General features: G+C 34.2%; 2 protein-coding genes across 2 annotated transcripts in view; one reads left to right on the top strand and one right to left on the bottom strand.

Annotated features, from left to right (window-relative positions):
- Window positions 1-1,738: 1,738 nt before the first annotated feature.
- TSPAN19 (tetraspanin 19) lies at window positions 1,739-11,444 on the bottom strand (the record flags this gene model as incomplete). The annotated part of the gene is given in 11 exon segments (XM_079534146.1): window positions 1,739-1,807; window positions 2,821-2,904; window positions 4,180-4,323; window positions 5,708-5,818; window positions 7,617-7,658; window positions 7,660-7,692; window positions 9,028-9,158; window positions 10,116-10,172; window positions 10,175-10,187; window positions 10,290-10,382; window positions 11,421-11,444. Coding segments are annotated over 11 exon segments (801 nt in total).
- Window positions 11,445-13,909: 2,465 nt separating this feature from the next.
- LRRIQ1 (leucine rich repeats and IQ motif containing 1) overlaps window positions 13,910-26,656 on the top strand; it is a gene marked incomplete at both ends in the record, with an annotated part of 96,926 nt that continues 84,179 nt past the window's right edge. The window contains 9 exons of the mRNA XM_079548931.1: window positions 13,910-14,038; window positions 14,862-14,967; window positions 15,974-16,068; window positions 17,184-17,286; window positions 18,112-18,341; window positions 19,234-19,308; window positions 19,487-20,686; window positions 21,682-21,834; window positions 23,897-24,047. Of these exons, the coding sequence (XP_079405057.1) occupies window positions 13,910-14,038; window positions 14,862-14,967; window positions 15,974-16,068; window positions 17,184-17,286; window positions 18,112-18,341; window positions 19,234-19,308; window positions 19,487-20,686; window positions 21,682-21,834; window positions 23,897-24,047 (2,242 nt within the window). The remainder of the gene's footprint in view (window positions 14,039-14,861; window positions 14,968-15,973; window positions 16,069-17,183; window positions 17,287-18,111; window positions 18,342-19,233; window positions 19,309-19,486; window positions 20,687-21,681; window positions 21,835-23,896; window positions 24,048-26,656) is intronic.

Below are 26,656 nucleotides of genomic sequence, written 5' to 3'. Positions count from 1 at the left end.
CAACACTCAGGCAGAACATGAAGACAACGAGGACAGTCTCTAGCAGCAGGGTTTTAAGCCACATGAAAGACCACAGTCTGTATCTCTTTTCTTTACTCACACATATTTGGAACTTATGCAGTTATTATTTCCCTCTGCACTCTCACATCATATATCCCTTTAGGGACATCTCCTAATTTTGGCCATACATCTTCTACATTAGTTGAACTGTAATCACTCATTACCTTTCTGAGCTTTAATACAGTGACAGCTGCAGTGAATTTTTTGCTGTGGCATAGACCACTGAAGCCCACTGTCTCTGAAAACTTTTCTCTGAAAATGTAGTGTTATATGGTCCAAATCTTCTGACTTAATATGTTCTAAAGTGTGGTATACATGTCATAAGACAAGTACATCATGGCTTTCTGTGAATCTCGTGTTTATTTTTCTATGTCTTGTGTAATACTTTAGCTCTCTGTGTCCTCTAGTGTCTACCTATCAGCACTGCACAAATTAGCAGTAAACAAATACTTATCTCCATTTTCTTATCACAAAAAATGAGGCTTAAAACCCCTTTTTATACAATAGATTTTATTCTCTTCTCTCACCATTCTCACCATTTTATGGTGAATGTTCATGAGAGGTCTTGATATGTATTGTTTAAGAAAATACACACACTGAAGCACACTCTCTTCTTACTTGGACAAGCCAAGTTGTCACTGAGGACAATAGGAGCTGCTTCTATTCATGCTTAAATAATATTTGCATAAGGACAACAGTTACAGAATTTTGACTGTAGCCTACGGTGGAAAGACAATGTGAGATCACATAATTAACAACTGTTCAGTAACAAAGATACATTAGGAACAATTTTAGATTCCACAGCTGACTTTGTTTTCTGTATTCTTGACTACATAATATTACAGTGGGATCAATTAATCAAGTTTAAATAATTTCAAGTTGTAGAAACTACAGACAAGTGAAACCAGGCTTATACTCAAACCAGAAAAATACAAGTATATGAAATCCTTCTAGAGGACACCATAATAAAATACCTACCCAGAAAAGGTAGGATGAATAAACTCTATGGGAGTACCTTACTTTCTACATATTCATCCAGCCATTACCTTACTGCATTTACCCAGATAATCCTGTTCTTTTTATCTTTTTAAAAGGAGAGGCTGAGAGGAGGTTTCCACGGGTAAAATTTTTACATATAACCAACCAGTGAAGCAAGAATAGGTGTTTGTTTGATTTGGACATAACTTACTGCCCTAATGAAGGAACATCCCAAGTTAACTGAATATGAGTACTTGTATACCTGCAGAAGCCACTTCATACTTGCCAAAGTATTCTTTATTTCTGAAAATGTATTTCTTGGAGGGAAGGCTGCATCCCCTTGCCAACTTGACGCAATATCTTGGGAAGAACACACAGAGTTTTACCAATCAAGAGTTTACAAGAAAAGATTAGAGGGCACACTAACACAGCTGAATTTTTATTAACCATATAGTAAAAGGTATACTGCTTAACACTTTAAAACACAGTTTTGTAGCATATTGCTATATCTGTAACTATGATCAAATCAAATCAAACTATCAAATCAACTATGATCAAATCAAATAATCAAATACATTAAAGCCCAAATGTTAATATCCTGGTGATTACAATACATACAGTGCAATGTGAACTTTTGTTTATTGTCACAGGAAGGAAACAGATCTTCTTGCACAACAGCAATGCCCAAATGAATTCATCATTAATTTGGCCAAATACTATTCCTTCTGATGTTCATAAATAGCTTCATGGATAACGTGATCACAACTATCTGAGGAAGGAGAAAGGACAGGCAAAAAACAACACAGAAAACATTGATACTTGCTCATGACTGAGTCAATCTGCCTGCTGATATATCTTTCTGCACTGTCATTCATATAAGTGAGAATGACTGAGAAATATTTCTGAAGACACAAGCTGTTCAAGCTTAGACTTGCTATGTGACCTTGAACAAGTCAGTTAGGACCATATTGCAGAAGAACCTTGAAATCTATTTCAAGTGACAATAACTTAGTTAAGAGTTTCAATGTCCTGTGAATCTTGGTAGCGTCCTTTAGAATAGGCATAACAGTTCTTTCCTACCTGACAAGAAAGTGCTTGACAAGTAAGCTATACTACATTGAAGATCACGACATACTCATATCCTGTGCTAATGAGTTATGTAGTCCATAGAGTGTTTTTACTATCTACTTTTGAAGGATGGTATTACATGCAGAAAAGACAAATTAGGTATAATTTTAATTCTTTTGATAAAAATAAACTAATCCCATTTTCAGCTTCGTGATTTAGATACTACCAAAACTTCCTTCCACCTGCTTGATAGTACTGAGTTTCAAGGTGTCAGTGGAATGAATGAATTCTTGTTATCGTTATTCTCTTTCACCCAACAAAATTTTCTTACAGATACATGGAGAGAGGGTATATATGATTTTGTGGTTTCTTTTAGCACTTTTATGGATCAGGTTCTGTACAAATTCGGAGTAAAGGTCTTTTGCTCTTTGGAATTTACATTTTCATAACAGTTTCCTGACCTTGTAAAGCAGTTTGTTTTCACAAATCAGATCAAACATTTCCTTCAACAACCTTTGGGCACCAACATCTGTGGTGATGCTTCACTATGTGGAGGTCAGCTAATAAACAGGGCTAGATTTTATTTCTAATGAAAATTGATGGAAAGCTTTATAAAATTTCTGAAAGCATGCCAAAGCCAAATGGCACTGAATTGATTTTTACCCCGAGCAGAATGTTTTTGGTTTTTTTTTTTTAACTTAAAAGTGTTCTTACCTGTGTAGTTAGCAGACTGATATTAATTCCATTTAAGATCAAAACATTATTTTCAAACCATGTATCTAAATATTCTTCACAACCCTAAAAGAAGTACAGATGAATATATTTCAAGAAAAATCATTTTGTCTATTCAATTCACATTACATATTTATAGCATGCTGTTAGAATATATGGAATACAACTTCCTGCATTCCAAGATGGGATATTTACTTACCAGAAATCAAATACTGGTGTGTACTGCACATCTAATGATCTACACCAAACAGATTGTAAATCTGATATTTTTGTATGGAAGCGTACCAGAGTCTGTAACTTAATCAAAACGACGCTGCCTTTCGTATAACTGAGAGATCACTTTACCAGTACAGGAAAGAATATTTTGAAGTTTTCAGTGATTCTCACATGTTTGCATCCTGATGTACATTTTTCAGATTACAGTCTATGATTATTATAATGCTGATTTTAAGAATATGTTAATTATTATAAAGCTTAAAATAGTTATAAACATAATAAAACATAAATAAATGCTTTCTATACTTTGAAGTGATGATTTGATGACAAGTAACACATTAAAATTCCAATCTGAAAAAAGGAAGAGAATACCAGATGTCATTTGACAACATCCTTTCTATTTTCAGTCTTGAATTGCCTACTGAATTATCATTATTATTCGCATTAGGCAGTCCCCTTAACACAAGATAATTCTCAGAAGAAAATATTATGTATCTTTTAGCTTCAGATATATTTTATCAGGTGGCAAGTTGGTCCCTTTATATTAAGATATGTAGATGTTAACAAACTGCCCTTGAACAACATTCCAATATCTTGCTCTTATTCTGTGCTGAAGATACTTTGGAAATGAATAACTTAAACAGGTGAAGTAATTGCTGTCATTCTATAAATATAGGATTATAGATAATATATAAATATATAAATAATATATATAATATAATATATATTATATATATAAGATATAATATATAAAAAGTAGGAATAGTAATTACAAGCAGTACAATACTTTTCATATACCGACACTTCTCATTATCATTATTGATTTTCAGAGCAGATTATGGAATGCCAAGATGCTTACTACATCATAAATCATTATTAAATATCCACGTGATATTGATTCTCTCATATTTGCACTCTTGTTTTCAAGTATCTGCCTACATGACTGACATCTAAAGAGTAAAAAAAAACAAGGCTTCAGGGTGACAAGTGACAAATTAATGATTATTATTAATGTTTTCATATTTGCAAGGCAAGTCTTGATGAAAAACATGCTTTGAATATTTTTTCCGAAGTCCATTTAGTAGCAAAATTTATATCCTGCAAGGTACTTTTCAAATTTCTTACCATAGTATATGTTGAATTCCTTGGGATATCACAAAACCATTTCTTCAGGTTAGATTTTGTGCACGAACATGGGACCTGAGCATGGTTTTCCTTGTTTTTATTCTTTTCCCACTGTGTGACATTGTATCTTCCACAGCATTCCATCTGAAAGAAAAGTGCTATAACTTGTAACTCCAATACTTAAAAAGTCTGTCTTGCATGGGAATTTTACCTCAATCAATGTCAGTGATTTGATTTAGACAATTAAACTAGATAGTTTTCCTCTATATCCATAAAAGAGAAGTTTCTGCAGAGGATAATTCAACCTTGTGTACTTATAATTTACAAGGACATGCACTGGATATTTGGAGGCTTAAAAAGGATGTGTTCTTTATAGTTTTGGAAGTAACGTTCTTTTAAATTTGAAATGACTCTAGAACAAAAGCAAATAAAAAATATTTTGAATATTAAAATTTAACAATTATCATTAACTGCAATTTATGACACTAATGACTAATTCACTGTAGAAATTGTGTGTAAGCAGTTAGTAAGGATGTGCTCAACATGAATTTCAAAGGAAAACATGAATGCTTTCCCTAATGAATGTAGTAAATGCAGACATATTTTATAAAACATTAAAAAAATACATAAACATTGCTTTCCTCCAACATAGGAACTTAAAAAATACAGATTTTGAGAAGTTTTTTTTTTTTTCCTTTGCCCATTCTAGAATCATATCTGTAAAACTTCTTTTTCTTAACAAAAGATATTTAGAACATCTCCCTGTTTCAACCTGTGATTTCATGGAATTGACCTTGACATTTAGGAAATTCCAGAAATTTTTCATTCTGAATTATGGTGAAATTTCAAAAATGTCTATGCTTTTCACTGTTGATTTTGTTTGTTTGTTGTGGAATTGTCATATTTTGTCTTAGAGATTGCTAAACAAAAATATCTAATGTTAGCGTTTTGAAGAGTTAGCACAGAATATGTTATTCATGGTTTGGCCAGAAACTTTGGTAGCAATTTCCAAAACAATTGATCTCACATACATTCTTTAAAGGACTTCTCCAAAAAGGAAATTACATATTTGCAGACAACAAAAATGATTAACAATTAAATTAATTTGAGACTTTAAGCATTATTTCTGAGAAAGGCTTGCTGCAATATTTATTCAAATGCCTTCACAGTAGGAGCTCTGATACTCTGACCTGATACTCTTGCTACTTGCCAATTGTACATGTTAGCATTCAGACATATGCAGACCAAGTGTCTTCTGATATCACACACTGTTGAATACATTAGGGCACTCATATTTTCTTCAGCTGCAATAAACTTCTGTAACAGGAACAGCATCCATCCCTAAATGCATAGACAAGTGTGCCAAACAGCTAATCTCAACCATGCCCATGTAAGTTAAGGAATCCGCACACACACACACATACACACACATACTTACCCCAATAGATATTAGTAGCAGATCCTAAAAAGGTAATCATTTATTAAAGGAGTTATTTTGTACTTAAGTTCTGATTTGGGTTTTCCTTACATTCTGCTGCATAGCATTCAAAATATTCCACACAGGTTCCTTCTCAGCCAGACTCTTATTCCCATAGTCAGAAATAACTTCATCAATTCTGTTGTTCCACTGATGGTAGACCTGTCAGTAAATAAATGTTTAGAGCATTTGGTACGTGCTTATATCGATAACAGTGTGAATGGATTGTATAATCCTTGACCTTTTATTGATATTCAGATGTTGACAATGGTCACTTGCAAGCAATCAGTTTGCTAAATACGATCTGAACCATATCATAGCTATTGGACTCATAGTAAAGCTGAAAGCAGGAAAAAAGAAGAGACTAAAGCACAAATGTAGCATAGGCAGGCAGAAGTTGCTTAGCCCAGATATTGTCAGATGAGCCAGATAACATAGTTTAGATGCACCTTAGCTGTCCTGAAGTAGAAAATCCTACCCGTTATTCTTGTTAGTAAGCACAGCACCTTGCAATAATAATAATAAACAAACAAAAAACAACAAATGTGATGCAATCATGCATAAACGCTGCACTCTTTGGCTAGGATATGTATTGCTTTGGGCTAGAGTTGTTAGCAGCTTGAACCTAGATCAGGGATCTTTACAGAACTTCTTAAAATATACCTTCAACAGCAACTGAAACAGAAAAGCTGATCACAGAGTATTACAGGGAATACATGGATATGAGAACTCTTAGTCCCCTGAAAGTTTTGATTAAAAAACAAAGCAAAACAAAACAACAACAAAAAAAAGCCTTCTTCAACTTAATTCATTGTTGCCATTGCTGTTCGAATAACGAAGTTCAAAAGCTTGCACAGTGAATGACAAATTACTACAATGTAATATATTTCAGCAGTACTTTAATTAAGGTTGAGATCAAGTGAAATTACAAGTGAAATTTAACTGCAGTCTTTCAACCATTTTTTCAGAAAAAATAATTAACTCCAGAATGCATCATTCAGTTCAAATCTTGCAATATATAGAACCACAATATAAAACAGGGAGTACTCTATCATTATAAATTAACATTTTTTAAAATAAATCTTGATGATACAAATTGACTTTGATGGAGTAAAACTACTTTATTTGTGCTGTGCTGAACAGCAGCAGGCTTTGAAGAACCTTATAATGTTTATGAGGCAAGTGTCATGGGAGTTTTCTCAAACAACAGATTTTGGAATTGCAGAATAGGGAAGAAGCAGGATCTTTAGGCATTTGGTACAGAGTGCCTTCTGCACAGTACTTTGAGGGGTGCTCAAGCTATTGGAATCACTATTTATAGAGAAATAAACACTGGACAGTTATTACATAAAGTTTTAAGACAGTACAATTACTAGTGATAACAACTATGTTTGTATTTATCATAGAATCCTGTTTTTAAAAGCATTATGAATATCCATACAATTGGTCTCTACTCGGATTTAAAAAACAGGCTCAAATAATAAAACTGGTAATTCATGAGTATACATTAAATGCCACGATACAAATGACTTCTACTATCAATGGCACAGTAGACTGCTATTACTACCCACAAGAAAAGACTGTCATCTAATGTTTTCTCCTATGTCTTCTGAAGTCCAGGAAAAGGGCTTTTCAGGTCATCTTTCAAAATAATAAAAAGAATATAATAGAAATAAGCTGTCCCTGTGTCACTGTTGATTCTACATGGCTGAACAAAAAGAGAACGTTTTGCTGAAATACAGAAGAAGATAAATTGGAAATTTCTCTTAACAGTCATTTAACCATGCTGAAGTCTTTAAATTCAAATGCTCTGTTGTGCCTGGTCAACATATAGAATGCTGAAGCCCAAATAAATAGTGATATATCTGCAGTGAGAACTATTAGATTTTTTTTTTTTAATTGACTGCAAGAAAGTATTTTGTAATTAATAGCAGTCCCATGTAATAATTTATTTACTTACCACTTCTTTCTTCAAAAATATCAGTGCTGACAATGGCAATCTAGGTGAAAAACACCAGGACTTGAAAACACATATACTGAAAAAAATTAAAGATTATTAATAAACACAATATTGAATAAGCAAGTGTCTTAGTTTCAGCTAGGATGGAATTGTTTTCTTTACTACTTGGTATGATGCTGTGTTTCGGTTCTAGAAGGAAAAAAAATGTTGATAACACATTTGTATGTATTTATAGCTGATGCTTACAGATGAGCTAAGCAATGTTGTACAGAGGCAATGCTATTATCAGTGAAAGGCCCAAGGAGCAGCTGGGAGGGAACAGAATTAGGACAGCTGACTTGAACTAGCCAAAGGGATATTCTGCACCATATGACATCATGCAGAAGGAGTTTTGAAGGGAGTGAGAGTTCATCTCATTCTCTTATGCTGCTCGGGGGCTAGCAGGGCATCGCTTAGGGAGTGGTGAGCAATTGCTTGTGTATCACTTTTATACACATTTATATAAATAAATAAATAAATAAACACATATATATTTGTCATAGAGAGAATGAAAGGATAATAACTACCTTAGTAAATAGCTTTATCTCAACCTACAAATTCTACTTTATTTTTTTATTCTCTATCCCATTCTACTGGGAAGGGGGGAATGAGCAAACAACTGTTTGGTGCTGGGTTAAACCACAGAACCAAGTAATATAATAGATTATACCAGAAGCCCTTATATATTACCCTTCATGACTACTATTTATATTTTTTGTAATAAGAAATATTCTTTTCCAGGAGGCCCTAAGAAAATGACATCATAGTCACTTTTAACATTAGATCAGACTTCAGGCAATGCACAACTCAACTGGCCTCATTCAGGGCCAGTGTGAAAGCCATAACCTTCAGGGAAGTGTAAAATAAATGCTGACCACAAGCAGTTGTGCTCCATTGAAGAAAACTCTTGTTTCATTATTTCCTCTCTCAGTTCTTACCATGAGACCTGGAAGTCTCACACTTAGGTAAGAACTCCTTTGACTAGAAGATGCAGAAAAGAACAAAGATAGTTCATGAATTTTGTTCATTTGCACTGAGAAAAATTTTCGTCCACAGTGCCTAATTTTCATACAACTTCAAGAAAGCTAGAAATGAGACATTTCTTTATCATCATCTAATAAGCTGTCAAGCAAACACTAAGTAAGTACGATAATAGCCAGAAAGAAGTAGAAAGAAGATTCCTGCACTCCTCACATCTCTCTGCTTACTGATACATTTATACAGAAGTCTTCAGCTTTGTTCAGATTTCACTAAAACTAAGACTTTATCTAACAAGATCTGCTTTTTAAATACAACATCAAGACAGGAGCACTCCGGTTTCACCCACATTTTCAAATAGGTTAATAACATCTGGAGTCTGATTTACACTTACTGTAACTAGTAGGCACCTGATTTTCTTAACTTTTCCAAGGAATCCCATCACTGATGTAAAAATAATAAGAGATCCAACTCCAAGTAACATAAAAGAAACACACACCACCAGTTGGTTCTCACCTGAACAAAGTGCATATACGTTGTGTTACTTCTTTTTATTCAAGACTTCCACTTACAAAGCGTAATCAAGGAAAAAAATATATCAAAAACAAATCAAACCAACAAACCACTAAACCCTTTCAAAGCCATTATTGAAAAGATGTAAACAGTAGAATGATAAAAGGACATTCTTACTGCAATTAGTCACGGAAGCCAAAAGATGCATTTCATAAATTCAGATGATGGCAACATATGAGACATGAGCAGAACATACATGGCTAAACAATGTGAACAATTGTTCTCCAAAAGTTAGTAATGCATGTGCAAATTCTGTGTGAATATGAATAGAGTTCTTCCAGATGCAAATTCAATGCAGTCCTCCCTCTTTGTGACTGGCAACTGTCCCCTTTCCCTTTTGATCATTTTTGCCCAGACATAGAATCTAGCAGGAGGTTGTCATTATTTCCATCTCAAGTGCTTTATCTCAGAAGTTCCTTACTGGATGGGTGAACGGGTACTCCTCAGCAGAGCTGAGAAAAACTATTCCTTAAGAGCATGGCTGTTGTCATGCAACTCAAACAAAGCACAAGTGCCAGCTGGCATTTATTCCGCCAAATACCCAGTTAAATGATCTATAATCTTGCCAAATGCATGCCAAATGTGTTCTGATAAATTATATTTTAAATTATTGATAAATCTGGTTTATATTTCAATAATTCTTCTACAGGCCACACACCAAGTTAAATAAATAAATTGTATAAATTGTAATCATAAATAAATTTTACATGTACTGCTATATGCTGTATTTTATCCTCTTTTGAGTATATTTATCCTCTTTTGAAAATCATATTGATGGAAAACATACCCAAAAGAAAAATAACCTATGCATTTCAATTCAACATCGCCACCTTGTGAAAAAGTAGCTGCATTTGTTCATTTACCTTACAAACATTTCAATCAAACAAGTGAAAATCTCTTTATACTCACATAATACACAAAATAAATTATTCCTGTCAAATAAAAGCCACAAACCAAATGCCAAAGCATAACACCCAGAACCTGGAAAAGAAAACAAGGATTATTGTTTTCACTTAAATTATTTTTATCAATTAATTTTAAGTTGATAAACAGGAAAGAATAAAACTTTTTTTTTTTTTTTACCAAGAAAATTCCATTGAAGACAGTAAAGGTTATTTTCCATGTTACTAATTTATATCTTATTTTCGTTCTTCTGTTTTCTGTTTTGAATTGCAGCTGAAAGTATAATAACATATTCAGTCCATATGAAACAGATATCTATCAATATTTAGGTGATTTATTTCTTTCAGATCAAATTTAGACAGTCACCTGATGTTGAACAAAAGCTGGAAGCAACAACAGATGCATCAACACGGTGGATGGTTTCAATTGCCTCTAACATTGTATTTTACACATTTATATATATATACACATACACACTTTAACACTTTTTTCTCTTAACTGCTGAAGACATTTGGAGGCAGCATGTATGTAAGAATACTCGGCAAGAATTACATAGTCTCTCATCCCTTTGTCCCTAAACTGCTAAAAACATTTTGTTTACAAATTCTTAACGTTGCTAGCTGAAATGAAGGAGAATCACAACAAAAACACAAGCTCCCTCCATCTACACAACTTAAATCAAGTGGGTTCGTTTTTGAAATGGTACATACAGATTAGTGATTTCAGTGAGATCCAGCACACAGCTCCAACAAAACCATGAGAGCTGTCAAATGGTGTTAACAACTCTCATGTCCTGAAACCAGAGTATGCTTTTCACTTTTGAAGTTAATCTCCCAGTCATTCCCACTTAGTTCTTATCTTTGTGAGCTTTTTTGTTATTGTGGAATGTAATGGGATGTGAGGAGCTTAACTCATTTCAAAGTAAACTAAACCAAGAGATGCACTCTGTCAACAATAATATAAGGGCTCTCAGTGGAAGGACAAGCCCAGATGCTAAGCAAATCAACTACCCTTGAATAGATGTGGTGTGCAGTAGGTCCTGAAAACCAACTGTATCACTCTACCAATTAGATTAGTATGTTATAGCACTTGCAAACATAAACAAAAGCTTAATGAAGTAACATTAGCACTGATGTTTTGAGCATGCTTTAGTGTATTTCAGCAGGTAAGTCTCTTAGCACTATAAAAGATCTGATCCGAGGCTTTGCTTTTATGTATCAGCATTACTACTATCATTATTAGATACCCTACGGGTCTATCAAGATTATTGAGAGAAACTCATATGTTTGCCCCCCACTGGTTCCCTTTCACCTGTCTTGTATCTTCTGTAAACATACTCCAGCATTCCGGTCTGCTTGGATTGGTGTTATAAGCTGGAGAAAGTCCAAGAGCAAGGTTAAAAGATGGTGGCTTCTACAAGAGCAGCCTATTGCAATTGTCCCTACCTTTCCCTTGTAAGGCAGACAAGCATACGAATGTGTACAGACTCATGCACATAGCCAGCATGTGCATACTCTTCAGAAAGTGTTTTTAAATCCAAAGGGATGTTTTTAAAAGGAATTGTATGTGGTACTCATCTTTTGTCAGAATTACTACAGATTAGTTATATCCTCCACCATTTGTAAAATAGAAGAAAATGATAAAGATGAAGCATTTATGATCAAAATCTATCTTGCATTAATAAGAACTTATTTTACACACAAAAATGCATGTTACATACGTATCAAATTTACTGATGAAAAGATTCAGCAAACACCAGTTTTTTATTTCTTATACTCCTGTTATCTGAATTATAAAAATATAATTGCTGAATTGCAGAATGAAGAAAGCTAAATCCTTCTCAAATGAGCTCTGAAATGGACTTGGGTCTATAGTCTATAATGCATTGTGTAAACTTCAAAACTCTTACCAGATAAATTAGATAAATGCTTTTGCACTTTCCCTGGAGAAGATCCACTGCTTTTAAGAGCAATTGAATTTCATCAGAATTGTCAAAGCTGGAATGTATTAAACCACTGATTTTATGTATTGTTTTTATTTAAAAGAACAACAACAAAAAAAAAGGCCTTAAACGGTTGCAAATTTCACTTGAACTCTGGCATCAAAAATGATTTTGTTGTAATCATAGAATCGTTTGGGTTGGAAGAGACCCTTAAGATCATCTAGTCTCAAACCCTCTAGTATAGGCAGGGATACCTATAGAACAGGTTACTCTAATAATTATATAGTTGCAATGCTTTGTTTTGAAGCATTTTAACAGTGATTCAATTTCTCTTTAATCACTTATGTGGAAAATATTGTCTTTACAAAACAACATTCATTTTACATTTAACGGCAACAAGAAAATCTTTAGCTGCTCTGAGTATTTCTGTCTTACCTGAGAGAATACAATCTTATAATGATGTTTTTTCCTGATGTGCATCTTAACCACACGTTTACGTTTCTGTTGACCACCCCTTACTTCCTGGTTACAGAAGGCAGGCGGACAGACAGTTCTTTTTTCCTGGCAAAGCTGTTTGCTGAATGCAGACACAGTGTCTTGTGATTCCATCACCATGACGACAGTTTATTTCGCATTAAAAAATTTGTACCAAAGCCTGAATTCAGCTCAGTGCTTGAACATTGTAACACAACCATACTGAGACGTTCGCTGGCTGCATGACCCTGCAAAAAGTTAGATTGTGGGTTTCAAATGGACATGTTTTCATACTATTAAGATTTGAGCGTCTTACTGATTGGTAACATCTGCAAGAAAATGCAAAGCAGTTGCCCTTGAGTCCAGTATCTCAAGCTTAATCAGCATATGTCTTACAGTCTATTTTAAAGATGCTGGGAGACAAAAACAAAACAAAACAAAACAAAAACAAACAAGCAAACGAAACAAACAAAAAAAACCCAACCCCTCCAAAAATAAACAAAACAAACAAACAAAAACAAGAACATTTTCCATGCAAACCCTGCCTGTCTCCACCTGCCAGCTCTCACTGTCAGGCTATAGGCATCCCTGCACTCCTCGTCAGGTCTTCAGGAATCACCTTACGTTAAACCTACACCATCCGCACTCTCCCTGTCTCCCTAATTACTTCTGCCCGACTGAATGACGCGAACTCCTTCCATGCTGGGACAGGCTAATTTCCAGCCCTTGCCATTACCCTTCCAATAGGCACCACCCCCCCGCCGCGAGGCGCGCCCTCCAGCCCGCCGCCTGAGCGTCCCGTTGCCATGGTGACGCTCTCGACGCGGTGGAGGCTCGCCCTCCGTTCCCGGGGACTACCCGACAGCGGTTAGTGGACGGGGAGTTTCGAGGCGGAGGGGCTGTCCGTTCTTCTCTGCGGCCAGTAGGAGAGGTGAGTAGCTGCTCGGAGCTTGGAGCTAATACCCGGAGGGGGTGGGCTGCATCCCCCAGCGCGCAGAGTGCAGCCGCAGGGAGATGCCCTTCCGCGGCGCCCTCTGGAAGGAGTGGTTTTTATCAACGTACCCCATGCCTTGCTCCGAGAGGAAAGACGGGAGGGAACGAGGGTGCTCTCTCCCTGCGAAGGAGCGGCTGTGAGCTGTTTCTCTGTCCCTGGATTGTGTGAGGAGATAGGTAAACATTTTTCTACCTGTTGCTTGCTTCTTCTGTAGTCTGAAGTGTTTAGAGCAAACTTCTGCTGCTCCTTCTGAAATGTAAAGCCAGCTGTTCAGTATTTATATATTTAGCTCACACTAAATGAGCACACTCCTTTTGGCTGACGTGGGAGTGATAGGTAATATTTTCTTTGTGTAGCTTTGAAAGCAGGTATGACTCTACAGAAAGTAGAATGTCAGAAGATATCGAAAGAATTGAAAAAGAAATAGAAAGTGAATTAAGTAGAATCAGTGTTTCTTCCTTCGAAGCAGATGAACCTGACACAGTGGTACCAGAGGAATCTGTGAGTGACACCGAGTCAGTAAGTGTTCAGATGGCTCATCCTGCTTTTACCTGTGATTAAAAGTTGTACGGGATCTATAGGATATTCAAGTAGATGATCTCATATCTATAGGATATTAGTGTAGTTGGTCATACGAGACCATTAATCATATAAATTTGATACAAACAGTGGTTGACCAAGGTCTATGGTGATTGACCATCAATGGTGATTGTTTATGCGCTCACATGTTAAAATGCCAGCACTCTTTACAACAATTTACACATCTAGAAAAGGCAGACCATTTTGCCTAATCTTTGAGAAGATGATATTTTGAGTAGGAAATGTCTATATGGGAGAATAAGTTGAAGCATCAGATACCTTAAATGTTTATTGCACCAAAATTAAAATTAATTTTGCTTCTGAAGGAGTTGTAACATCCTTATGGAAAAGATTCTGTGCATTGTATGTTTTAGTTTTTTTGGGTTTTTTAAATTTTTTAATTTTTGTCTCAACTCTTAATTTCTTTATCTATGACAGTTACAAAAGGAAATATTAATTAAAGCATTTCTGAAGTTTTCAGAGGATAAGCTACTAAAATGTGTAATTTAATAAATGTAAAATTTAATTAAAGTGTAAGAATGATAATTATTAATTGTTCAGTGGATGATAAGACAGTGGGAACAGTGAGAATTCCCAGCACAAAAACTGTGAATAATTTTGGTAGCAAGTGCTACTAAATTTCCATTGGTGTTTTATGGATGAATCCTAATTGAATCAGTATTCTTGCATATTAAGCATTTACCTTTAGCTGTACCAGTGAGATGAAAGTGAAGAATTTACATGAACTGTCTTATTTTTCTAGATTTCAGATGATCTGCCAGATTCAGTTCTCTCCTATTTAAATTTCATAAAAAGCAGAAATCAGGATGCTGAGAAAGTTATACTGCAAGAAGATGAAGAAACTACAAGTAAGCAGGGATCGCAGTTAGCATATTTATGCAACTCATATTGTCACTAACAATCATCAATAAAACAGTGCAAACTTTTAAGTACAGCAAGCAGTAAAACCTATTGCATCAGCTTCTGAAAGCACACTGAGTCTCTGAGAATAAAATTATGCAATGCTGTATTCTCAGATTAAGTTTTGTTTGATTTTTTTTTTTTGTCCTAAAAGTTCATCTCATGCTAAAGTAAACTCAACTCAAGTTACAGAATCATTTTCTGAAACAGAACCTAGGACAGGTTCTTCATGAGAATGTGATATGAGATGAGGTCACTACCAGCTAAAGTTAAGAGTGCAGATACAATTGAGACCCATAGGATGTTTAAAGTCTGCAGAGTTATCCAAACTAGCATTAAATGAAATGACCTTGTGGTTGGGAGCAGCCTTTCTGTGCCAGTTGTGTGTCTGAAGCCAGGCTTGTAATTCTCGAATTCTCTGTTCTATTTTAGTTATTCAAAGATTCAAATGTGAAGACTGTGGTCTTCACATACATTTGATGTAGTTGTTTGGGAGCAAAAGTTCAATATTGTCTTTACATTTTGATATATGGGGAAGGTTACTTTACATTTATCCTATTTATAATAATTTTATAATATTTATGCATTTATCCTATTTATAATAAGCAGTCTTTTGTTATTGTTGTTACTTTTGTAGTTCTATGTCAGTTTTTGACTTGTTTGTCACAAGTTCTACTAAATGTTTCTATGCTGCATATGTTCAACTATTTTATACTGTGGAACTCTTTCACAAATGCAGTTTGCTCTCATTGGGCTCTTATAGCATCATTGGGTGTGTTCCATTTTGGTTGTTGTTTTTTTGTTTTGTTTTTAATTATTTTTGGAGAACAAAATTGAAAGAAAAAATGCTTTACTTTTTGAAATATTAAAAAAAATAGTAGGTAGTATAGGGCAGAACTGGGTACTGCTACTGGATTTTCTCTCTGTGTAATAAATTATATCTTTCTTCTTTAGGTAATATTCATGAAGTAATTCCTTGCTATGCTTCAGATAACTCGGCAGAACTGGCTTCTGAGTATAATGAAGATCCAGAACAATTTAAAAAAAAGGTATTTACTATTTAAATGATGTATATAGTGAACAAAATTCTATTCAGTATAGTAAATAATTTACACTTGTTTAGATAGCTTCCTAATGAGACATATAGATATATTCAGTTTTATTTCTGTTAGGCTATCCATATGGTGTTAAGTTGCATTTGTTGGTTGTTCTTTAGAAATGGGACTCAACAGATATGCACCATATTTATAATTTAAAATTTGGATTCAGTTCTCTTTATCAGTCCTTCAGATGTTCAACACAGCAATTAACAAAACCAAAACTGAATAATCATTTCTTCTTTATTCCAAGAATAATATCTCAATAGTATTGTAACACTTCTGACACTTTAATCTTACTCTTTCTATGATGATTAGAAGGATGTTAATGCCAGTAGCTCTCAAGGACAAATCAAGAGTCATGAACCTTGGTTCTTTTATATTTTAATGAGATATGAGAGAATACTTTGCTGAAAATTTTATACAAACACCATCCCGTATTGAATTTAATCACTTTTTGTTTGTCACCTGTTTTTTATTAGTGAGCACTTTTGCAAACATGAATTTTTATTCTCTGAAGACCATTATTTAAAATAGCAAAATTACCTTCTGTGAATTTAGAACTTAATCTGTATCCCAAGCATGTGATGAACAGGTAGTAAATAAGCAGGAATAGATTAATTCTTGACATTGAAAAAATGAATGAAATACAGCAAATCTTGGTGTTCATCGCACTGTTTTCAAATAGGCTGCTTAAAAATGTACAAGCGACTCATTCTTTGACTATCTCCATAACAGTTTGGATGCATAATAGTAGTGCTTCCATAGAAAGTAGAGCAAAAACAACCCCCAGTACAAAGAGTTTATTTTTCCAAGTTAAAAATGCAAAATACACTTAAGTAAATAAATAACACAGAAGTACTGTTTTTTAAGGGGAATTATGGTAATATTTCTTATTCTAGAAAATATCTTTGTGACTGACCTATTTGCATTATTCAGTGTTCTAAGGATAGCAGTCAGCAGTGAGTTTCATTGTAAGATGAAAAACATTATACTTTTTCTGGGAGATTTGTATAATGTTCTGCTTTTAATTTTTGTTTCTTGTTTCTTAATCTAAACTATGTTAGGTACTATTTGAAATTGAAAACGAAGACTCGAAAGTTCCTACAACTCCTAGTTATAATAATCAGTCCATCAGTGAAGTAGTCACTGATGACCTCTTTCTTACAGGTAAGCAAATGCATTATTCATTTGCTTATGTTGGTTACTACTTTCTACTTCTCTGTTTTCATAAGAATCATAATACTCTGTGTAAAAAAAAATTTTTAAAAAAAAACAAACCCACATTGCAACCTGCAGTAGCCTTCATGGACTGCATGTGGTTTATCTAATTTTGGAATCACAGAATTATCATTACCTTCAATGTCTCGATAGAAATTTATTTCAGAAAATATTACCCTAGAAAGACTTCAGTAACTTTAAAAAAACAAAAACAAAAACAAAAACAGCCCGCAAGTGGAAGCCAGACTGGAGTCAGTAAAATGATGTTGGGGGTTGGACTCGATGATCTCTGGAGGTCCCTTCCAACCCCTACAATTCTGTGATTCAATTCTGTGATTCTGTGATGTTTATTCTTTAGCCACAACTTGTTCTATTTTTTATACTCACATAAATTTGGATCATGTCCATTTGCCCCAGCTATTACATGTTTTCAAGTGGAATACATCAGACATGAAGACCCCTGCTAATAGCCAGAGAAGGCATTTATCTGGAACACAAAGTGTAATCCTGGCACACACACTGTAGAGTAGGTATTGCTGTGGCATCATCAGAGGTTGCAATAATAAGTGTTCATAATAGTTCATGTGGTACAGTATAAATCATTCAAAGAAAGTGCTCATTGTAGCTCTGATTTCGTTGGGAATATATATTTCTGGCTTTATCAGCACAGAATCCTTTGAGTTGTATTTGTTTATCAATGCATTAAGACCATGTCCTCCAAAGCTTATTATTAAATCAAATAAAAGGTTTTTTTGCTTAATTACAAATTTGTAGCTGATGTTGAAATGAACATAAGCCTTACTTATCATGAAGTAGAAGAAAAATGTAGACAAGAATTTGAGCAGTGGGAAAAAAGACAAAGTGAGATTGAAGATGACAAGAGGAAAAAGTGGAAAGCTGAGAGAGAAGCACAGGAAAAACAGAATGAAGAAAACCATGCCAGAAGGGTGCAGCATCTGGAGAAATTTGAGGCTGAAAGAATGGAGTTAGAGCTTCTGCACAAGGTGATTAATGATACTTAGATAATGGTTTTGCCACCTAGATTAATTGAATTCAAGATCAAATATGAAAAAGTGCTGTCCCAGATTTTATGATCATCCTGCACTCTACCTAGCTTTCTGATACTAAACGGACACGTAAGACATATTTAAGAACTATCTATTGAGATAACTTTTTTATTGCATTGACTGACAGTGAATCTATGTTGAATGACAAGTTATTCTTTTGACTTTGCCTATACAGAATTTTTACAATACTATACCAGTACTGGAAATCAGTGTTGTTGTACTAAATTACTCACAAACAAGAAGTGGCCAGTGTGTTTTAATGTTTTTTTACATAATTATTCTCTGTTAATTGTCAATCAGATGTAATTCTAGACACAGACTTTACTTTTTTCTTCCCCTGGCAAACAAGTTCAGTTAAAAACTTTCTTTCAGCTTCACTGAAAAAAATTCCTGTTTTAAAGATTGTAGGATTATCAGAAGCATACCAGCACAAAGTTGATGTTTATGCTACTTTCAGAACTTTCATTTATGATATGTTGCTGCTATAATATACCTCTTCTTTGAATAGTGTTTGCATATGCATAGCTTTCATTTTCGATAATACAGAATTTGAAGTGCAGTAGTGCAGAGGAGAGTGGCAGTTGTTTGGACCAAATACTGGGATGGTAACTCTCTGAAGGTACACATCTTTCAGTACTTGACCAAATCTGCATTAATTTGAATGCCAAATTGTTTATTTTGTTACTCACACACCTGAGTTTCTCATTTGAATGCAGGCATTCATTCACCAAAGTGGGTAATTTTAAAGTCAAGATGGAGGAGTTGAAGGAGAGGTTGTTTTGTACAATAGGTTTTGTACAATAACCATTTAAGTTGATTTATTGTGCAGAAACAACAAACTGTGATGGAAGATGAGTTACTGAAGGAAAAGAAAGCTTGGAGAGACAAAATGATGCAACATGAGGTAAAGTTGTACAATGAGTTTTTCTTAAAAGACTATGAGATTGCTGTCATATTAGAGAATGTATGTTATTATATAACAGTTAATATACCAATTGCTGTCTATTAATAGTAAACTCGTGCCAACACTTGCCCTATTTTAAAAGTGGCTGAAGTCTATCATAATTGTTATTTTGACCTAGGAATTAATCATGAAGCTACATCTGCAAATAGAACAGGAGAAAAGGGCATTTGAAGAGCAGAAAGCAAAAGAAAATAAACACCTGACAGAACAACAGAATACAGCAGCTGTGAAAATTCAAGCTAGATTTAGAGCCTATTTAGTTCATAAAGAGTATGCTCCCATCTTAAAACAGAGGAAAGATGAAATAAAAAAGAAAAAGAAAATACAAGAAGAAATTGAGAGAGAAATGAAAGTAAGAGAGGAACAAATGAGGAGGCGAAGGGAAGAAAGAATACAAAACAGAAAAGAAGAGAAAAAGAGACAAGAAGAGCTTGAAAGACAGAAGTATTTGGAACAGGTAGGGAGACGTAAGGAATATGAGAAAAAGAAAGCAAGTCTGAGACTGGAAAGAGAAAAACAGCTGCAAATAAGAGAAGAACAGAGAAAATTAAGAGAAAAAATAGTTAAAGTTACGATAACTGAAAACGGGGAAAATAACAAAGAAAACATAAAAGAGGATAAATTGACAGAAAATATGGATGTATCAAGAGATGAGAAAAGGGAACTAAATAAGCAAGTAGAGGAACAAAAGGAAGAGCAGACTGAAATGATGGGTGAAACAAACAGTGGGATGATTTCAACGGAAAGAAAATTGACACCAACAAGGACTATGCTAATCTCTGAGAAGGAGGACTCTTCTCGAGTGAATAATGAAAACACATGTATTAATTTGGTAACATATGTGGAAGAAAATTACTCACAAACAAAAGAATTTAATAAAGAATCTTCGGGTATTCACACTTTGAAGGATGAATCTGTTGGTTTTGGAGCAAATTACATGGTAGAAAATAAGTCAGATAATACATGCAGCGGCCAGTCAAATGCTACTAATACAGATGACCAAGATCAATTTTCTCTGTCTGAAACAATAAAGAAAACTGTATTTCTAATGGAGGATGCTAATGAGGAAGTCATAAAGAACTGGGACACAGTTCAAGAGGTATTTCAGTGTTCCAATAGATTAATTCTTCCCAATGATATTGAAAAAAAGAGAATGAATTGGATGAGCACGTGTAAATCTTGGTCTAAAATATACGAAGAAAACCAAAGAAAGATACCAAATATTAAAAAACGATTAAGGAAAACTTCTGTTAACAAGATGCCTCCATTAAGTACACAGAAGATAATTCATAGTGGTCCTTGGAGTACTCTGCAGCAGGTAACTAGGCAGATTTAGAATGAAATTGGAAGCTGAACTATCACTGTTTTTTGGGGGTTTTTTGGTGATTTTTTGTTCTTCTTTTTTTGGTTGGTTGGTTAGTTGGTTGTCAGGTTTTTATGTTTGTGTTTTTACTTTGTTAGTTGTGTTTTTTAAAGCAGAATGCTATTTTGGAATTGAAGTGCTATTTTGGGGGAGAAAATTATCATTGGGAAGGATATAGATTTCAGTGGGAATTGTTCCTCTGCACAAATGGTAAATAAGGCCAATGAGAATTATGTTTGAATTCCTGTTGATCGTTTTGGAGCAGAGTGATGTGTCTTCATATATAGTATCTTTAAATTATAGAAGGTAGGAGGTCTTAGCTTCTATTTTCAGCTAAATTAAAATGGCTTTCCTTTTGTATATAGCTCTGCATTTAAGCTCCTTCCACATCTGTTTTGTCTTTTGAAAAAGACTAGCTTCTACCAGAATCAAGACATAATTGATGATCAACTTATAATTGACCAAGTGTTGTTTTGCCATAAAGAACACCTTGGTTCCCAGCAGTTATGGAGTATCACTGTCTGCTTTCTCTATGCTCTCATCTTTGTATCCCTCTGAGGTGACATACTGGACTACATACTCCTTCAGTATGAACTATTTCCATCTGTTCACATGCACTCATGACAGCATGATGGGAAATAATTGATGCTGTTAATATATTTTTTTTAAGTTTTAATCTTCCATTCCAATTCAGTATCATTAGTACAGCATCAGTTTTATTTGTTTTAAAGTGAACGTTGAAATCAAACTGTCTTTTTATTTTTTTCCCATTTAATAGATCAGATCTATAAATGTGAAAAGATTAACATATTTGTTGTTTACATTCTCTAAAGTGTCAATAAAATGCAGTTTTGTCTCTATCTAGAGAAAATAACCAGAATGTGACGTTCTATAATAAATGTTCAATATAGTAACAGTTAATCTTCTTTATCACATTAATTATCATGTAGATCACAATACTTACACTTGAAGATTTGCCAGCTTGTAGCCTTTCGACACTGTCAGAGTGTTCAAATCTACAAGTTTTGACTCTGAGACGCTGTGGATTAGTTGCACTGGAAGGGCTAAGTAGCTGCAAAGACCTGAAGTATATCAACATGGAGGTACTAAGTATATTTGATTCTTTACCGTAACTGGGTGAAAGCTGTCAGTGTTGCTGTTCAGGTGGTTGTGCAGTTGCATCCAAATGAATGTAGAGTCATAGAAATGTAGTACCATTTAGATTGGAAAAGATTTTTGAGAGGTTCAGAGTGTGTGGTTTGCTCCTACTGCCACCCTGGACAGCATGTAGATTTTAGTGCTTTGAAAAAAGCATAAGAGTATCAGTAAAGTACTCCCCTGTACTTTACTCCTTCTGTAAACTGAGTTACAGAAGCAGATTTGCATTGTACATAGCAATTTGCATTGCACTAAAACAGCGTCCCACAAATGAATCAAACTATGCTAAGAAAAGTGGTAGTATCATCCTAGTATTATATACTAGTATATATAGTAATTATAATTACTGTCACTTGATTGGTGAAATATTCATTACCTTAGTCTATCTGAGGTCACAAATGGATAGGTAGGTACTGTTCACCATAGCAGGTGTTCAGCTTAGGCAGGAGTAGGTACTTTGAAATGCAAACCCTGGATATTAGTGAAAATTACTCACATAAATGCTCCAGGAATAATATGGCATGTTACACTAGATACGTAATCTCTGGGTACTTGTTACTGCACATTATCCAACAAGATCTTCTAAATTTAACTTTTAATGATGATACAAAACATTTTTCTGTATGGTGCATCTTATTTCTGGAATTTAATTTACATGAAACAACTCTTCAATTCTTTTTCATGTTGCTTAACAACACTCACTCATAAAAAAGTTGGTGTGCCCTCATTATTCATAGTAGACTTGTGAGTAAGTAACATCTGTTCTTTCCAATATATTTTTTTCTTTACTTTTCTCAGTTGACATCAATTCAGAATGTAATTTCTGTGATTCATTAATTTTTGGTACATCAATCTATGAAAGCACAATAGCAATATGAGAGCATAATATGCATATCTAAGCTGAGAGTCTTTCTAAGTCTGGTATTTATATGCAAAAAATTCTAGATCAAATAATGTCGTGTATGGAACTTTTTGTTGTTGTTGTTGCTGTTGCTTTTTGTTTTATTTTTATTTTATTATGAAATTTTATACCCTAAAAAATATACAGGATTGTCTCACTGGAATACATCAGAATACTTTGATGAAGGAGGAGACTTTTAGAAGATTTACTTCTATTTATGCTTTACTCATACTTTAATAATACACACTGATGATAATAATAACACTTTGACTATACTGGCTGATTAGGCTGTTGTCTTCCATGCAGTCTTAATGCAGAAACAGCCTCTTTTGTGAGGAATCAGTGTTATAATTCCAAAGGAGGCATTAGTGCATCTTTGCCAGCAGCCGAAGCTAGCACCTAAATCTTGGTGGGAACAGGAATTAGACTTTTTGGCTTAATCTGTTGGTTGCAAAGGCAAGGAATTTAATTTTTGTTCTGTTTTCTTGGGTATCTGCTGGTGGATAAGCAAAAATGAACATCAAGGGCAGCGAATAGTGAAATGAAAATCAGACAAAGCATTATTAAAACAGCCAGAGGAGAGAGACGTTAAAAGAGCAAGAACTTATGGAGAAAGAGTATTAGCTAAGAACTGTTAACGTTAGTAACCAGAAGGCCTTTAAATGCAGATTTTCATTTTTAGTAAATAAAATTCCTTCAAAGTTAACACTGTCTTCATTAATATCTAGAAAATATAGTGTTTGCTATGGATTTTTCAGTTCAATTTCCTAGGCTTTGAGAAGCAAAGATTTGGAAAGCTAGAAAAGTATTTGGAAAATGCCCCTGTATCCTCAGATTCTCCTTACAGTTTTTGTTTCAGCTTCTGGGCGTTTTCAGAGCCAGAAAGCAATGTGAGTTACATCTTTGTTCTATACCAGTTGAACACAAAAATGCGGATTCTGATTCATTAACATATTTTCTTAATGGAAAAAAATAGAGATGCCATTACTCCTAGCTAGAATTTTAAGGTAAAAGTAAGTGATGGTGATAATCTACTATATTTTTACATTTAATTCTGCTGATTCACTGCAGATGCTATTTAATATTCCGGTTTTTCTTTGTTACAGGAAAACAACATTCAGGTAATTGACTGTGAAAATCTGGAAAATCTCTGTATTCTGATTCTGAATAAGAACCATCTTTCATCAGTTTGTGGCTTGAATGGTTGCATAAATCTCCAGAGTCTTGAACTTTCCTACAATAGAATCACTCGAATTGGTAAGAAAATTAATGAAAAGTTATTTCAGTTTGAATAACTGAATATTTGTACTGCTTATATGTGAGGTTATATTTCCCTTAGATTCAGAGCCAGCCAATAGCTAAGCCCAAGGAGAATGAAGCAATGGATTTAGGACACACCTCTATTTTAAACTGTAAACTCAACTTCACATTTATTTGTAGTATGGCTTAGTGACAGTAAGTATTTCTATGTATAAGTCATTATCTGAGTGTGCTAACCACACTAACAGTGGACCATAACCTTTCTGCTAAAATGCTGCCCGTTCTGGTTCCAAACTAATCTTCCATACTTACTTCTCTCTCTTGCTCTTCATTGCTGCTGATTGCCCCAAAGCTGGAAAAAAAATAAGTTTAACGTGCAGTCGTGCAACCTGTTTAGGTGCATCTAGTATGCTAACACCTCTTATAACAAATTGCATTTGTAAATAGTATTTGTAAATAGTATTTGTTAGGTCTGGCAGACTGTGGACCACTTAGCATGCAGTCAAACAGGTAGCATTCACATACCCACAGAAAACAGATGCATCAATATTTAAAAACTTTGGACCAAGAGATACCTGTTGGCCAGACGGGAATTTTTCATGTAGGATTTGCTTCTCTCCCTATTGCACTGCCTGTCTGACTGTGAAGTGCTTAAGGGGCAGGTATTGTGTCTCAGCTTCTGGCAAGTCGTAAAAAATTGTATTGTGAGCCTTGTGTTGTATAGATTTTGTATAGAATATTAGTAATCAGGATCCAGAGCTTTTGCGACTGACAAAAAACTGGAAAGAGTAGCATTGTCATCCTTGCTGTACTTAAGTGGAAAAGCTAGGTTTTTTTGGTTTTAGAATCATACACAGAGGGAAGACCATTAGTGGTCCCTCAAAAGCAGCATTAACAGTTGAGAAAAGCCAGCAGAGAATTGCCAGATTGTTACATGAAAATAAGGTCTCCAGGAAGAAAGGAACAAATTTTCCCCAGGTAAATACTGTAGCAGGTTGAACAGACCTAGATTGAACAGCTTCCCTATGGCTCCAGTGGCTTGGGTTTTCATACATGATATATTGTGGTATTTGTAAAGGCCACTAAAATAGAAATCGCTGTATCACTTGAGGGTTACAATATTAACACAAATTAATCTTCAGAAATTTGTCTGTTAAAATAATACTTTCTTATTATCAAGAAGAAATTCCATGTGGCAAGTAATAAGTTTTGTGTATAAATTGCAAAATATTTGAGGGAGGACTAAAAAGGCAAATTTCTAGCTGTATTCTTGTTCCACACTGAAACTGAAAGCAATATTTGGAAAGATATCTGAACAGGAGTAAAATACAGGAGATTTTGATTTTTTCATTTCATTTGCCCTGATTTATATTATTAATTCTTTTTAAAGTATGTATACTGGAGAGCTAGGTGTACAGCTGGAAAACAAAACTGTTTTAAGCTGCTGAATGAAACAATCACTTAAAGATTTTTATTAAAAATGGTTTCTGTTGTGTAAAAAAAAAACAGCCATAAAGCACAAAATGGCAGCAATGTGAAGACAGATAGTGAAATTCTGTAGTAGCAAGAGTATTGCAAATAGAAATAGGAAATCTAAGAAAAAAATGTTGATAAGTACAGTCTATAAATTTAGGGTTCATACTGATATTTTGTTGTGGTTTTTTTTTCTTCTACTATATGCAAAATTAAAATAATCATATTTATGAAGAATTTATACTATCTACAAATAAAGATACTGGAGTATCAATGTTTGCTATAAAGTCATATCAGTATGCTAATGAAAAATGATTAAAAAAAAGATTGTTATTAAATGCTTGCTGTCTTTGTGATCATTCTTTCAGGCGTACCTTATTTGATAAAAATGTCTGCAAGGTTACTTTAAGAATGATGTTTAGGATTGGAGCAACTGTGTGGAACTGTATTTTTGTATGGAAAATGTAGAGTAAAATCCTATTGTACTTTCTGTTTTATTCAGTGTGGAGTTACATTTACTAAGTTTCTGATGAATTTGACTGGGTACACATTCACAAAAGTTGGTTTGGAATCAGTCCTCCACAGCTGCAGTACAATGCAGTGTGCTTTGTTCATCCATCTTTAACAAAGGGCATATGGTGTTGCTTTTTGTTTGTGTTGTTTATATTTGTAATACTTGCATTTTAATGGCTTATTGTTGGATGCATTTTTTTTCTCTTTTTCTTTCCTCTCGTTAAAATATAGCTTCAGTAGGGGAAAAATGAGAGTTACCAGAAAACCCTTTAACAATAAAAATACAAGAAATACGTCTGTTATGCTTTTTCACTGAAGGATGTATGCTCACAAACAAAGTTGTTAAATCAGTAGTATATTGAAGTTCAGTGCTTATGCATTTGAAAGATGATTTACACAAGAAGTTAGAGGAAAAAGTAACATTTTGACTTGATTCACGAAAGCATGCTTTCTTAACTTGCCTAAATTGTCTGAGGACGTTGGCTAAAATCTAACGTGCTAAGAATAAAAGTGCATAACTAGCAACTCTTAAATGTTTCTTTGGACCTACTGTTTTTAAGAAAGCACATCAAGGATTTTTATCAAACATCTTTCAATTCTATTTATTTTTGTTTGTGTGT

This window comes from Tetrao urogallus (genome assembly GCF_951394365.1).
Source record: "Tetrao urogallus genome assembly, chromosome: 1".
Lineage (NCBI taxonomy): Eukaryota > Metazoa > Chordata > Aves > Galliformes > Phasianidae > Tetrao > Tetrao urogallus.
This window is presented reverse-complemented; position numbering and strand designations above follow the sequence as displayed.